This window comes from Acanthisitta chloris, unplaced genomic scaffold, assembly GCF_000695815.1.
Source record: "Acanthisitta chloris isolate BGI_N310 unplaced genomic scaffold, ASM69581v1 scaffold16426, whole genome shotgun sequence".
Lineage (NCBI taxonomy): Eukaryota > Metazoa > Chordata > Aves > Passeriformes > Acanthisittidae > Acanthisitta > Acanthisitta chloris.
This window is the reverse complement of record NW_008678852.1, coordinates 2,914-15,136: the sequence shown is the minus strand read 5'-3', so window position 1 is coordinate 15,136 and position 12,223 is coordinate 2,914. Positions and strand designations below refer to the sequence as shown.

The 12,223-nt window shown below is 52.6% G+C and overlaps 1 protein-coding gene across 1 annotated transcript; it reads right to left on the bottom strand.

Annotated features, from left to right (window-relative positions):
- Positions 1 to 8: 8 nt before the first annotated feature.
- Positions 9 to 3,913, bottom strand: LOC103804460 (wiskott-Aldrich syndrome protein family member 3-like; the record flags this gene model as incomplete). The annotated part of the gene is made up of 7 exons (XM_009077073.1): positions 3,781 to 3,913; positions 2,276 to 2,410; positions 1,988 to 2,141; positions 1,539 to 1,656; positions 1,159 to 1,334; positions 487 to 747; positions 9 to 48 (listed from the first exon to the last, which is right to left on the bottom strand). Coding segments are annotated over exons 1-7 (1,017 nt in total), but the record flags the coding sequence as incomplete, so codon positions are not given.
- Positions 3,914 to 12,223: the final 8,310 nt, after the last annotated feature.

Genomic DNA, 12,223 nt, shown 5'->3' with positions numbered 1-12,223 from the left:
GGTGGGGCAGGCGGCACAAAGTACTCTGCCATTGGCACTGGCTGTGGGCTGCAACGGGAGGGAAAAGCCGTGTCAGCAGTATGAGGAATGATGACACCCATCACCCATCCTGGCACCCAACTATCTCTGCTCTGGCTTGGTTTGCTCTGAACTCCCATACATGCTCTGTCCCAGGGTCAGGCCGGTGGGGGTGCCCTGCCAGTGGTATGGGCTATGGGGAATGAGGTGGTGAGAAAGCAGCCAACACCCCAGGAGAAAACCATCCATCCATCCTGTCCCCTTATCTGGGATGACGTTACTCCAAAAGTGCTCCTGACTGATTTGGCCTTGGGTTTCACCAGCAGTTTTGGAGCACAACAGCTGCAGAAGAGGGCTCTGCCCTCTACGTCTGCCCTCTATGTCAACCCAGAAATGGGGCATCAGACACCCACCAAGTCTCCCTTCACCTGGGTATCTCTCCCCCCAGAGAGAAGGCTGAAGCCCTACCCGTAATCCTTGACTAAGTGAGGTCTCGGCCCATTGAGAACAGCCTCGGGGGGTGGTGGCACATGGGGCTGCTGGAGGCGGTTGAGGCTGTTCTGCCGGCTGCCCACGGTCGGGCGGTAGACGTGCTCCTGGGGGTTTGTGGCTGCCAGCACTCCCTCCTTGTGCTCCGCCGGGGCCAGGTGGGACGCTGGGGCCAGCAGCTGCGCAGGGTGGTTGGGACTCGCCGGGTACGAGTGGTCGGCCGCGTCTGACGCATAAGATCTATGGCACAGAAAAACCCAACTGTTGTACTCCTGGGAGGGGGGCATCAGTTGGGCTAACGGGTCAGGGGAATGTGAGTTTGGGAATATTTTGGACTTGCGACAAGGAAACAAAAAATGGCCACAAAAATATAGAGGCACAAGACAGCAGAGAGATAGCGGTGGGGAGGACACCAACACAGCTGAACCACCCTTATCTGCTAAATGGAAAGTGGTCTGACTTTGTCCCAATGCCAAGCTGCTTCCAAGGTCCACGACGCCACCCTGGGGGCACCAGCTATCCATGAAGCTACCGTGGGCTTCTGGCTTATCATCCCAACCCTGCTGTGGGCAACACATCCCCCCAAAGACGGAGAGGCAGAGCAAAGCAAAGGCGAGCCAGTGAGCTGAACGTGTAGTAGGTAGAACCTGCCTATTATCTGGGGACAGCGATCCTTCTGATGACGCCATGTGATAGGGGGATGGTGAGAACCTGTTATCCGGTCGGAACTCTTTATCATATGCCATCATGTTCCACTCCAGGCGCCGGTTGCGGGCTTTCCTCACTTTCTTCACCTCCCGGGTGGAGTCCTCCACCAGCCGCTGCTCCTGCAGGCACACAAAGCCCACAGCTCCATCTCCAGCCCAGCTCCTCTGGACCAGGAGCAGTACCTAGGGAGCATTGCCCAGCCCCGCAAGATGCACCTTACACAGTGGAGGGGAGTGCATGGGATAAGCCAGGAAGGTGACTGTCCCCCAGGTCCCAGGCAACCACAGCTCAGGTGTCCCCAGAGTCCCCCACCTGCCCGTTACCTTCTGTCTGCGCTTCTCCTTTCTCTTATCTTCTGTTGCCTGCAACATTTTCTCCTTCCATAAGTTGAAGAAGTAGGAGGGGTCGGTGTAGAATTTGAGGCCATCTTTTTTGTCATCCCTGGGGGTCGGGAAAAGAGAAGAGGGGGTTATCAGCTACAGGAGAAGACCCCCCTGACGCCCCTGCACGTGAGGTTTGACACGATCAGAACCATAAGCCATTGCCTCACCATGAATATGTCCAATACAACAGTCACTACCTGCAGTACCACTGTGTTGGGTCACTCATCCCAAGCAATCTACACAATGGGGATGGTGGCACAGCAACCAGAGAAAGCAGCTTCTCAGCCCTCACCAAGCAGCAGATGAGGTGCAACCCCTGATGCCCCTACTTGAAAGGACCCTCAGGACCCCCTCAACCCTCCCAAGAAGCGATGCTCTACTTGCTGTACCTGTAGGGTGTGAGGATGTTGAGCGGTGGTGGTTTGTCACAGCGCTGGTACATCTCCATCACTGGGTTGGGGATGGAGTTGCGAGACACGACCTGCTGGTTCTGCACCGTGGAGCTCTTGAAGGCTTTCCGCATGTTGATGTCCTGCAGCGAAACTGTGGGCACAGGAAGGAGAAGTGATGCAGAGATGGCCTCAGCTCCCCGGACAAACCAATGGTGGGTGGTCCAGCCACATGCCTCCCAGCCACTCCCACCCAGCCATCACCCCAAAATAGCCCTGGCCTCTCACCTTCCTCCACAGTGGAATCCAGCTGTGTCACCTTGATGACCAGCAGGTCCACCCTCTCCTGCAGCGAGTTCATCCGCATGTAGAAGCTGTTGGCTTCGTTGAACAGCTCACCGAAGATGTCCTCTGCGTGCCTGCCTGGCAGAGGACAACGCGCCCGTCACTGGTACGGCAGTAAGGAATGCAGCTCATCCAGTCCATCCCTTGCCTCCCCACCAGCTCCACGGGCTGCTCTCTCCAGCCTTGTTTTTTTGGGAGCTGAGCCACAGCCTCTCCCAAATCACTGCACGGAGTGAGGGGAGCACAAACACTCATCCTTCTCCTGTTCCCTCCTCTGTGCACACACATCCTTTTCAGTGAGAGCAGCACCCACAGGGGGCACAGAACATTCATGGTGCCCCTCAAAGCCTTTGGATCCACCAGGATGGATGCAGTCAAAAATTCCCATCACACGACACGGCCTGTGGAAACCCAGCCCTGAAGGTGGGAAACTGAGAACAGGGCAGTGTAGGGAGTGTCACAGCAGGGAGAAGCTGTGATTTGTTTCACTGTAGAGTTATTTTTCTGCAGCATCTGGTGCGTCACTGGAACAGCTCCTGATTAGGGTTATTCCTGTCACAGGGCTAAACAAGGAGTCTGGCAGAGCATTGCCAACACCTGTAGGCTACAGCATCCATCCCATCCCAGCATCCATGTCAGCACCCCAGTTCCTCAAGGTTTCCTCCAGAATCATATATCAAACAGCTCCCAAAATCAAGGCACTTTTACTACTTGCTCAGACTGTTTGCCCAACTCAGTCATTTGTATTTGATTTCTTTTTCCCCTGGATTAGGTAGCCATGGCCTGAGTGCTGGTCAAGCAAGACCCTGCACTTCCAGCAGCTCCCTAAATACATGGTTTATTTTTTTTGTGAGTATTTTAGAGAAGAATCTAGTTCCAGAGGAGGGAAAAGAGTGGGATCCCTGAAGAGCCTGCGCTTCTCTCTATTTAAGTAGATATTCAGCAATGAAATAGGTTGCCCCTGTTAAACCTTCACACTGGCTTGTGTAGTGCTCTTGCCTGCCCTTTTCTGCTAAGATCAGTCCCAGCACAGGAAGACAGATAAGGATTTAGACCTTTTATATAGACCTCTCTTCCTCATGAAGCTCTAAGATTAAAAAGAATATGTTGGTGTATTTTAAATCTTTCCCTGACCTTCCTATTTCTGGCCAAGAGGAGAAGCAAGGGGCTCTCAAAGACTTTCTGTCCCCCACTGCACAGACCAGCTGTGGAAGGAAAATGGGTCTTAAAAGGTCACCAAGTCCCTAGTTTGGGCTTGGCCCTGAGCATCTTCCTTTTTTTAATTATCTGGATAATTCCCACTGAATTAGGAGTGGCTGCAGCCCACATGGCTCTCACATAGCCCTTGTTTCTCTGTACTTGGAACCAGAGGAAGCGACTGCGGCATCCAACCTGCACCCCACCGCCCCATCACCATCCCATGCCAGGGTTGCTGTGCCATGACTTACTGAGGCTGCCCAGCTGCTTGATGATGGCAGCCAATGTGCTGTTGGTGACACACTCCAGCTCACTTGTCACCCCATCGGGAAGAGCCCCCCGGCACAGGTGCCGGGGCTCGATATTCCTCTTCACCAGCGGCATGTTGCTGGCGAGCCCTCACGCCTCTCCTAGGAAAAGGAGAAAGAAAGAAACAAAATACAAAGCTTTTGCAACTTGCTATTTTTACCCCCATTCTTTCTGCTCTCCACCCAAGGCACTCATCCCGCCCACAGCAGGTAGCAGCAGGGCTTTTCCAAGCAGGGGATGCTCCATGGATGCAAACCTCCAGATGCCAGCAAGTACATGGATGTCAGGATGGAGGTGAGGACCATGCTGGGGCCCTGTCTCTAGCCTTGTCCTCCACTGCTAAGCCACTGTGTCCTTTCTCACTTACTTCCCAGAGCTGCGCTCAAGCCAGGAGCAAACCGCCGTGTGCTGCAGCCCTTCAGCCAGCCCTGAAAAGCCTCATCCAACCCAAACAGAAGCGAGGAAGCGCTTGTAATGCCATTATTTCCAGCTCACTGCAAAGCTCTCCAGGGTTTTTATTTGTGCACACACTACACTGAGGCAAGCTGCAGTAGCCAGCTCACCCCAGCATCCTGTGTGCCCCCGCCCCAGCATCCCTGTGTGTTCCCACAGCATCTCTGGGTGTCATCTGCGCTGCTGTCATCCCCCCTGAACTCGGGATGGTTCATTTTCCATGCTAGGCTCAAGGAGATGTAGGGAGACACCCACACCCAAAGGCCTCATCTCCAGTGAGGGCATCCATGGGAGATGGTGAGGAAGGAAGAAGGATGGGCACCGTGTGGTGGGTGGGATACTGGGGGCAGTTATCCCACTGATGTAAAAAGCTGGGAAAAGAGGAGAAAAAGGAGTATTTATTAACCACAGTGGTGGCTACTGGGGTGCTGAAGCCTGGGACTGGGACACGGACAGGCTTGCACAAGGGGGTCTTAGGTGACACAAGTGCATCAGGGCTCAGCTCTGCTCCCAAAGCAAAGACAAACTGATGGCTTTAGCATTGAAATCACCACAAATTGGATCCTGGGCTGATAAGGACCAGAGAGCACAAACAGCATTCCCAGCTCCCAAAAGCAGCAAGCAGAATCCGCCCATTTCACATCCTGGGCACCCCTCATCCATCCCATCTTTCACAAAACTCTGCTTTGGCAGCAAAGGAAAAACAGCTTCCGTTAATCGCTGGGAGCAGAGCAGCCGGACGCCGACAATGGAGCCAGCAATTGTGCCCGTGAACAGAGCCAGCAATCTGCAGAGTTCACATTTTTTGGCCCCGGGAGCGTTAGACAGAACAGTTTCCCATTGATAGCACCCGGCCAGTGCTCCCGTCCCCCCGCCAGCACCACCAGCTCCTCCACAGTTTTCAAATTCAAATTCAAGCTCCCTCCATGAACGAGTCCAAAACTTGTTCCTAAATCATTCATATGGAGCTTCCCAAAGGGCTGATTGTGCTCCCAGGTCTGTATGGACAGGGGGTACATGGCTGGGCTTCGCTCTGCCCCAGGGCAGTTGGGGCACCACAGAAAGGACCCCAGCCCTGAACCCTCTGTAGGGTTGTGTGATGCTTCAGGCTCAAAGCAAACAGTGTGTCCTCCAGTGCTTCCCAAAGTCACTGCACATGGATGGAGAGGCTGATACTATCCCTGGCTCCCAAAAACCCAAGAGGCTTCTGCCAGCTGGTTTTTTTTCTGCTGTGACAGGGTTTGCAGGGCAGGCTCTGGACATCTGCTGATGGATGTTTGTTCTGGTGATGTACAACCCCCCTTTCTGGGCACCTCCCAAACCTCCCCAGACTGTGTAAAGAGCTGAGCAATGCTGATAGCTTCACCCCAAGCTTGCTTTGAGCTGGTTTTATATGTCACCTCAAAATCCACTCTCAGAGGCTGAGTCCCAACACGTCCCCACAGGGGTTCCCCCGAGCAGTGGCTGCAGGGACCAGAGGGCACGGGACGGAGCTGTTAACGAGCTGCTTCAGCCCAGCAATTAGAAACAGGGAACAAAGAGCCATTCTCAGCATCCATCTGGGACACAGCCACCGGCACCCAAAGCTTTTTGTCCCCGTGCAGGGGATCCAAGGGGAACTGGGGCCACCCATGCCTCCATCCCCCACAGGGACCCCTGAGTGGAATGAAAAAATGGGATTTGTGGTTTGAAACTTCCCGGGACAGACAGACTTGAAGAGGGACAGAAGGTGTCTAAGGGATCTGATGGCAGCATTTGAGACTATGCCATGGGAGAGCATCCCTAGAGAAACAAGAGCCCTTTAATCTCACCCCAAAAAGCCCAAATAAGACTCAGAGCTTGCGGCCGAAGGAACCAAGGAGCTGGGAACACATTTTCAGGCTGGAATAGCTGGGACAGGCAACTTCGGCTGAGCCAAGGGAGAAGCTACTTTTTAACACTCTCCCCCAGTTAATGGCTCCTAACAGGAACACAGGGATCATAACTCTCTGCCACCCCTCTCATGACAAGTGTCCTCTCAATCTGCTGTACCAGCAGCACCAAACCTCTAACTTCTGGGTTGAACAGACAACTTCTGACCTAAAACTTGTGATCTCAAGGCCTGTCCTGACTCAGGGGACCACATTGCTATGGGTGGGGATGGGCTACATGTGACCTCACAGACACCAACTTAATTTCTGTCCTCACCAGTGCATCTTGTTCACACCTACCGAACAGCTGCACACAAATCCTGAGCATTGGTGGCCTGGCCAGAGCCCCAGCAAAAGGATGCTGTTATACCCAGCGCTGCTCCTGCTCTTGCTTATATTTTGGGTATTTTCCAAGCCTTTGAAGGGGGCAATTTTGGGTAGAAGGTCCTCTGTCCTTCAGGAAAGGACTCCCAGGGGCAGAGATATGCTGGGTATGGGGTAACTTCCTGGTGCAAGAAGCCCAGACAGGGACAGTACAGTCAGACCAAGAGCCATTAATGATTTCTTCCATAGCTAGGACCATACTGGACCCCATCTCAGTGCCATCTCAGCACCATGGGCCATCACCAACATACTGGTACCCCCAGTACATACCACCTAGGCATTGCCATATAGCCAGTAAAACCACATCTGGACACCTGCAGGGCCAAATTGCCATATTCCCATGTGTATTACTAGTCCCTGGTGGCCTTCATCAGCCTCACCTGGCCTTCATCATCTTCACACCCATCCACGGCCACACCTGGAACCCTCACCCCCTCCCATGGCTCAGGAGGTTATTTAAGCTCAGCTGGGGCTGCTGGTCCTCAATCCTGCTTCTGGCCATGCTCCTGCCTCAAGTAGGTCCTCTGGGTGGGTGCTGGCATGTGGGGCAAGTCCTGGGTTTGGCATAATCTTCAAGGTGGGTGTTAGACCCGTGTCACAGCCTTGTCAATGTCCCTGTCCTCTGGCTTCTGCCTCCTGGTCCCCTGATTCCAGTTGTATCTAGGACTGCCTGTAGACCCTGCTCTGGCTGCTGTTTGCTGGCCCTGGTGGGGGATGATGGGGAGCTCCAATGCTGGGGTCACCTTGGGCTCCCACTCACCTTCCTCCTGTGCCCCAGAAAGGGCAGAGGCAGCAAGGCTGGGGCAGCACCTTGCTTGCAGTGCTCTCTTTACACACTGCCGTGAGCCTGTCTGTGAGCTGTGAGAGCACAGCTAAGGTGAGGGTTATGTCAGTGCTGGTGGTGTGGACATGCTTTATCCAGGGCAGGTGGGACGTCTGCCATAGTGTCCTTGCTCAGGTTGGACATCTGGGAGGGTTTTCTACCTTACCAGGCCGCTCCAGGGCTGGTGCAGGTGTCTGACCCCGACAGGCAGGCCCTGCTGTGAAATGCCAACTCTGGCACAGAGGGTTTGAAAAGGAGTTCCTAAATTCCTCCCCTCAGACAGGAATGTCCATCCTCACTGATGATGGATGCCTGTAGATGAGGATGAGCTCCTGCCCACCTCTCCAGCTGCGGCTCAGGAGATATGCCAGCCTTTCAGGGTTTGGATTTTTCTTTCCTCTCTAGCTGATGGTGCATTAGGAGATGCAGAGGATGACTTGGAGGCTGCAGGGAGACCCCAGCCATGGCTGCAGCACTGCCTGCCCAGCTCAGCACTATCCTTCCCATCCCATCATTCAGTTACTTCAGGACAAGAGTGCAAGCCCCTGTGATGCTTCACCTTCAAAGCCCCACTTGAGTTTAGGTGGTCACACAGGCTTTTCCAACCACCCTCAGCAAGGGTCCCTATTTATTGAGGTGCTGGATGCTCCATGGGTGTGGGAATCAAAGGTACAACCTCAGCTAACCAAACTCTCTTGGGCTGGTGTAGTGTGAGTATTTCCTCTCCCGGGTCTGGGAACATCAGCTAGGCTCTAGTATCGCTTACATGGACTAAAATCCATGAGGTTTTTTTGTGCCCTGAGTGAAAATGAGGAGCCCTCCGTGGGAGGTGGTGGCTGGAAGAGGAGGAAAAAGGGAGCCACAAACTTGGCAGGAATTTTCTGGAGGTGGAAGGCAGGAGGAGTGGGACCGGCCAGGGGTTTCCTGAGAACTGCTGCCATGGTACAGGCACACTGTGGGGATTTTCTCATCACTCTGCTTCTCTCCTCAACTGCTGAAAGAATCAATAACTCTGAATCTTGTACTGGAAAATTCTGCAGGTGAAAGGAGAGACTCTCTAGCCTCCCACCTGCTTTTCAAACCCAGCAAAGGAGCTTGGAAGGGAACTGTGTCCAGCACACTGTGCCCAAGCACAAATCAGCTGAGGTACCTGGACAGGAGAGGAGATGAGACCTAAACCAAGCTTTATCTTCTCCCCTAAGAAGCTGGTTTCTCCCAGGGAACAATCAGCAAATTGCCCACAGTACCCTGAATCCTGGAGCTGCTCCTGCTTTCCCAGACCAAGGTGTTATGGAGAATAACAGTTGCCCTGGACCCTGACTGCCAGCCCCCAGTCCCTGAAGAGCAGACTTGGGGTGTGATTTTCAGCTGCCAGCCCACAGGTGACCCCTAGAGCTGGTTCCTTCCAGATGTCATCCTTTACCTCAGCAGCCATCACACCTGGCAGTTGAGGCCTTTGGGGTTCCACTGGGGGCAGAAAAGCAGCACTTGTTTTGTATGAGACTCCAAAAAAAAAAAGTTTCATGTCCAGCCATTGCTCCTCATATTCTTTGCAATAGCTTTTCATGTGCAGAACTGTGTCCTCACCCCCACTGCACCCTCAAACCCACTTGCTCTTTCCCACTGGGCAGGGGATTGTGGTGTGACCTGCAACCCTGCAGCAAGGTCCAAAGTGGCCTGAAGGACCATGCATGCTCTGGGTGGCCCTGCAAGGAGGGAGAGGATCGTGACAACACGTTTCCCAGGGGCTGGCTAATTCCTGTGATGAATGTTTGATTTGGTAAGTGCCTGATACCTGCAGTCTCAAATTTGGTGCACTGTTTTATGTTGCATGAGAGAGGAGGGAGAAGTCTCCTGGCTGCCACCCACTTACACTGGGCCATGGTGGGGCAGAAGGCAATTTCGGGGTTTATTTTCTATGGCTGGGTGCTCCCTGCAGGAGAAACCTGGATTGGGAATGAAGTATCTCCAATACCTTTCTTGACCATGTTGGAGCATGGCACCTAACCGCCTGGATGGTGCATGGAACACAGTCAAAAATCCTGAGCTTGGATTTGGGGAGAGTGTGGGTAAATATGTGGCAAGCCAAATGCCTGAAGATGGAGTTTGCGTCAGCCTTGCACTAAGCTCAGTTCTAGGCCAAGCTTTGGAGCAGTCCATTTGCTCAGCCCTTGCAATCAAAGCTCTTGCCCAAATCAGGCTCCCCAGGGCACTGCTGAGCCCCAAGGACCAGAGGCTGCCAGGAACTGGAGGCTTTTGCAAGGGAGAAAAAGCTTTGGTCAGATGCCAGAAGCCAGAGTAGTGCAAAAAACCAAAGTGGTATATTGAAATGTCTATTAACCTTGAAGAAAAAAGTTTAAAAATTAATATCAAATGAACAAGAAGTGCCAGATCTTGCAGTGACTGCTCAGGACCTTGATTTGGTGCAGGATCCTGCAAATGGTGAGGTGGTGAAGGGCTGGGGGCAGGAGAGAGATGCAAGGCAGTCCTGAAATATTGAAAGGAGCAACAAACCCCCTGACTCTGAAGTCAGGGAAAGGACAAAAGGCAGAGGTGACACTCAGCTGGGATTGTAGGTACCTGAAGGAGCTTGTTCTGTGGAGTTTGGCAGGATGGATTTGGTACAGACGAGGGCTGCGAAGGATCTGGGGGGGGTGTGATGCTTTTGAGCAGACAAAAATAGGTGGTAGGTGTGAAAGCAGCAGGTTCTGGAGGTGTTGATTTGTGGAACTCTGCCATGGAGAGTGCTGGAAATCAGTATGGGATGGTTCAAAGAGCAACAGGACAAACCTGCAGAGTATGGACAAGGCCACTAGCAGCCACCTAATGGCTGAGGGGCAACCTCTGGCTCAGGTGGCCCTAAACTGCTTCTCAATGACAGTTGTTAGACTGATGTGGGCCATGAACATCCTCAGGAGAGAGCAGAGCCTGTAGCCTACAGAGGCTGAAGCTTTATTGTCTCAGGGGGAAAAAAAATCAACCAGCGAAAACTGTGCAGGTGGCTCTTCGTGGTGCAGGGAAATCTGCCTGCTAGAAGCTGGACCAGATCCGCTGATTTACTTCCCACAAAATGGAGCATGAGCTGCACTGCAAGGACTCGTTGCTCTAATTTACAAAATGCATTTGTGACAACTTCTTAATTTGTTGCCAGCCCAAATGCCTGTGCACACCACTAGCATGACAAATGTCACTGCTTTGTGTGAAGGTGATCATTGCTCCAGAGCTATTGCCCAAAGGTTAATTAAATATATTAAAACTCTCAAGCATTCCCCTTGCTTAAAATAAAGCAGAGGAGAGGTCTCTAGTGAGGGTAAATTCTCATGGCTGCACTGGTCATGGGAGAAACAATGCCATTGCCTGCCCCTTCCTTGAGACCTTTGCATCCCAAAGGAGTCTGGCTTTATAGTATAGTTTCATAGTATGTTAAGGAGCTGGAATGGACCTTAGAAATCATCTAGTCCCAACCCCCTGCCCTGAGCAGGGACACCTCCCACCAAACCAGGCTGCTCAAGGATTTATCCAGGCTGGCCTTGAACACCACCAGGGTTGGGGCATCCAAAACCTCCCAGGGCAACCAGTTACAGTGTCTTACCACCCTCACATTAAAAACCCTCTTCCTAATATCTAATCTAAATTTCCCCTAAATTTCCATGATCCCAGACCATTACACTGAAGGGTCAGAACGTCCCATGGAAAAGCATTGGGTGGCAAAACACCCTGGCGACTGAAAAGCCCCAGGATGTGGGATGCTGTTTCTAGTCTCCCATCCTCAGGCTATCAGCTTGGGGAAGACTGGAAGGCAGGGATGTAGACTCACTGGTCCTGCAGCACAAGTGAAATGAGTTGAGAGGTCTCAGCCCTGATCCTGGGTGGCACAGAGGAATATTTGCTGCAGGCCAAGAACAGATTTGGGTTGAGCAGCAACCGTGGGGAAAGGGTCAGGCCCTCCAGCCAAAGGGAGGAGGGAGCTGGATGACTGACTGGCCTCAGGGCAGAGCTGCATCCCTCCCTGGGTTGTGGCTGGATCAATGACCTGTGTCCCACCAGGAAGGCATATCACCCGCCCGGCTGGGAGTGCTGCCCGCACCTCTCCTCCGGTCCATCTGCAGCTCCTCCTCTGTGAGCTCAGCCAAAGACAGCTCTACCAACTGCCAGAAGGCTTCAGTGAGTGAACACTTCACAGCAAAGTGCAACATAACATTAAATCACAGCTAAAAATATTCCTCAAGAGTTTTATTAGTAAATGCCACAGTTGGTGTTGGGTTTTTTCCCCCCCTCTTCTACTGCAGAATGTTTCAGCTCTAGGAACAGCACTTGACTAAATTGCCTCTAAATCACCACCGCCTCTGAGGGCTGGGCTCCGCTGCACCCGCTCTGCTTAGGAGGATGCCATAAATGCAACTGCCACGTTACCTTGGGGTTAGTATAAAAACCTCTTCCTGCTGCAAGTCAGGTTTAAAGCAATCAGGTTCCTGTAGGTTTTTTATCTAAATGATGTTTCTTTACAGGTATGTCACTAGAAAATGCTGTAAATCATACAATCACAGACTGGTTTGGGTTGGAAGGGACTTTAAAGATCACCTAATCCAACCCCCCTGTCACGGGCAGGGACACCTTCCACTAGATCAGGTGGCTCCAAGCCCTGTCCAACCTGGCCTTGAACATTTCCATGGATGGAGCAGCCACAGCTTCTCTAGGGAACCTGTGCCAGTGCCTCACTACCCTCACAGCTAGGAATTTCTTCCTAATATCTAATCTGAATCTCTTATCTTTTAGTTTAAAACCATTTTCCTTTGACCTGTCAATATCTGCCCC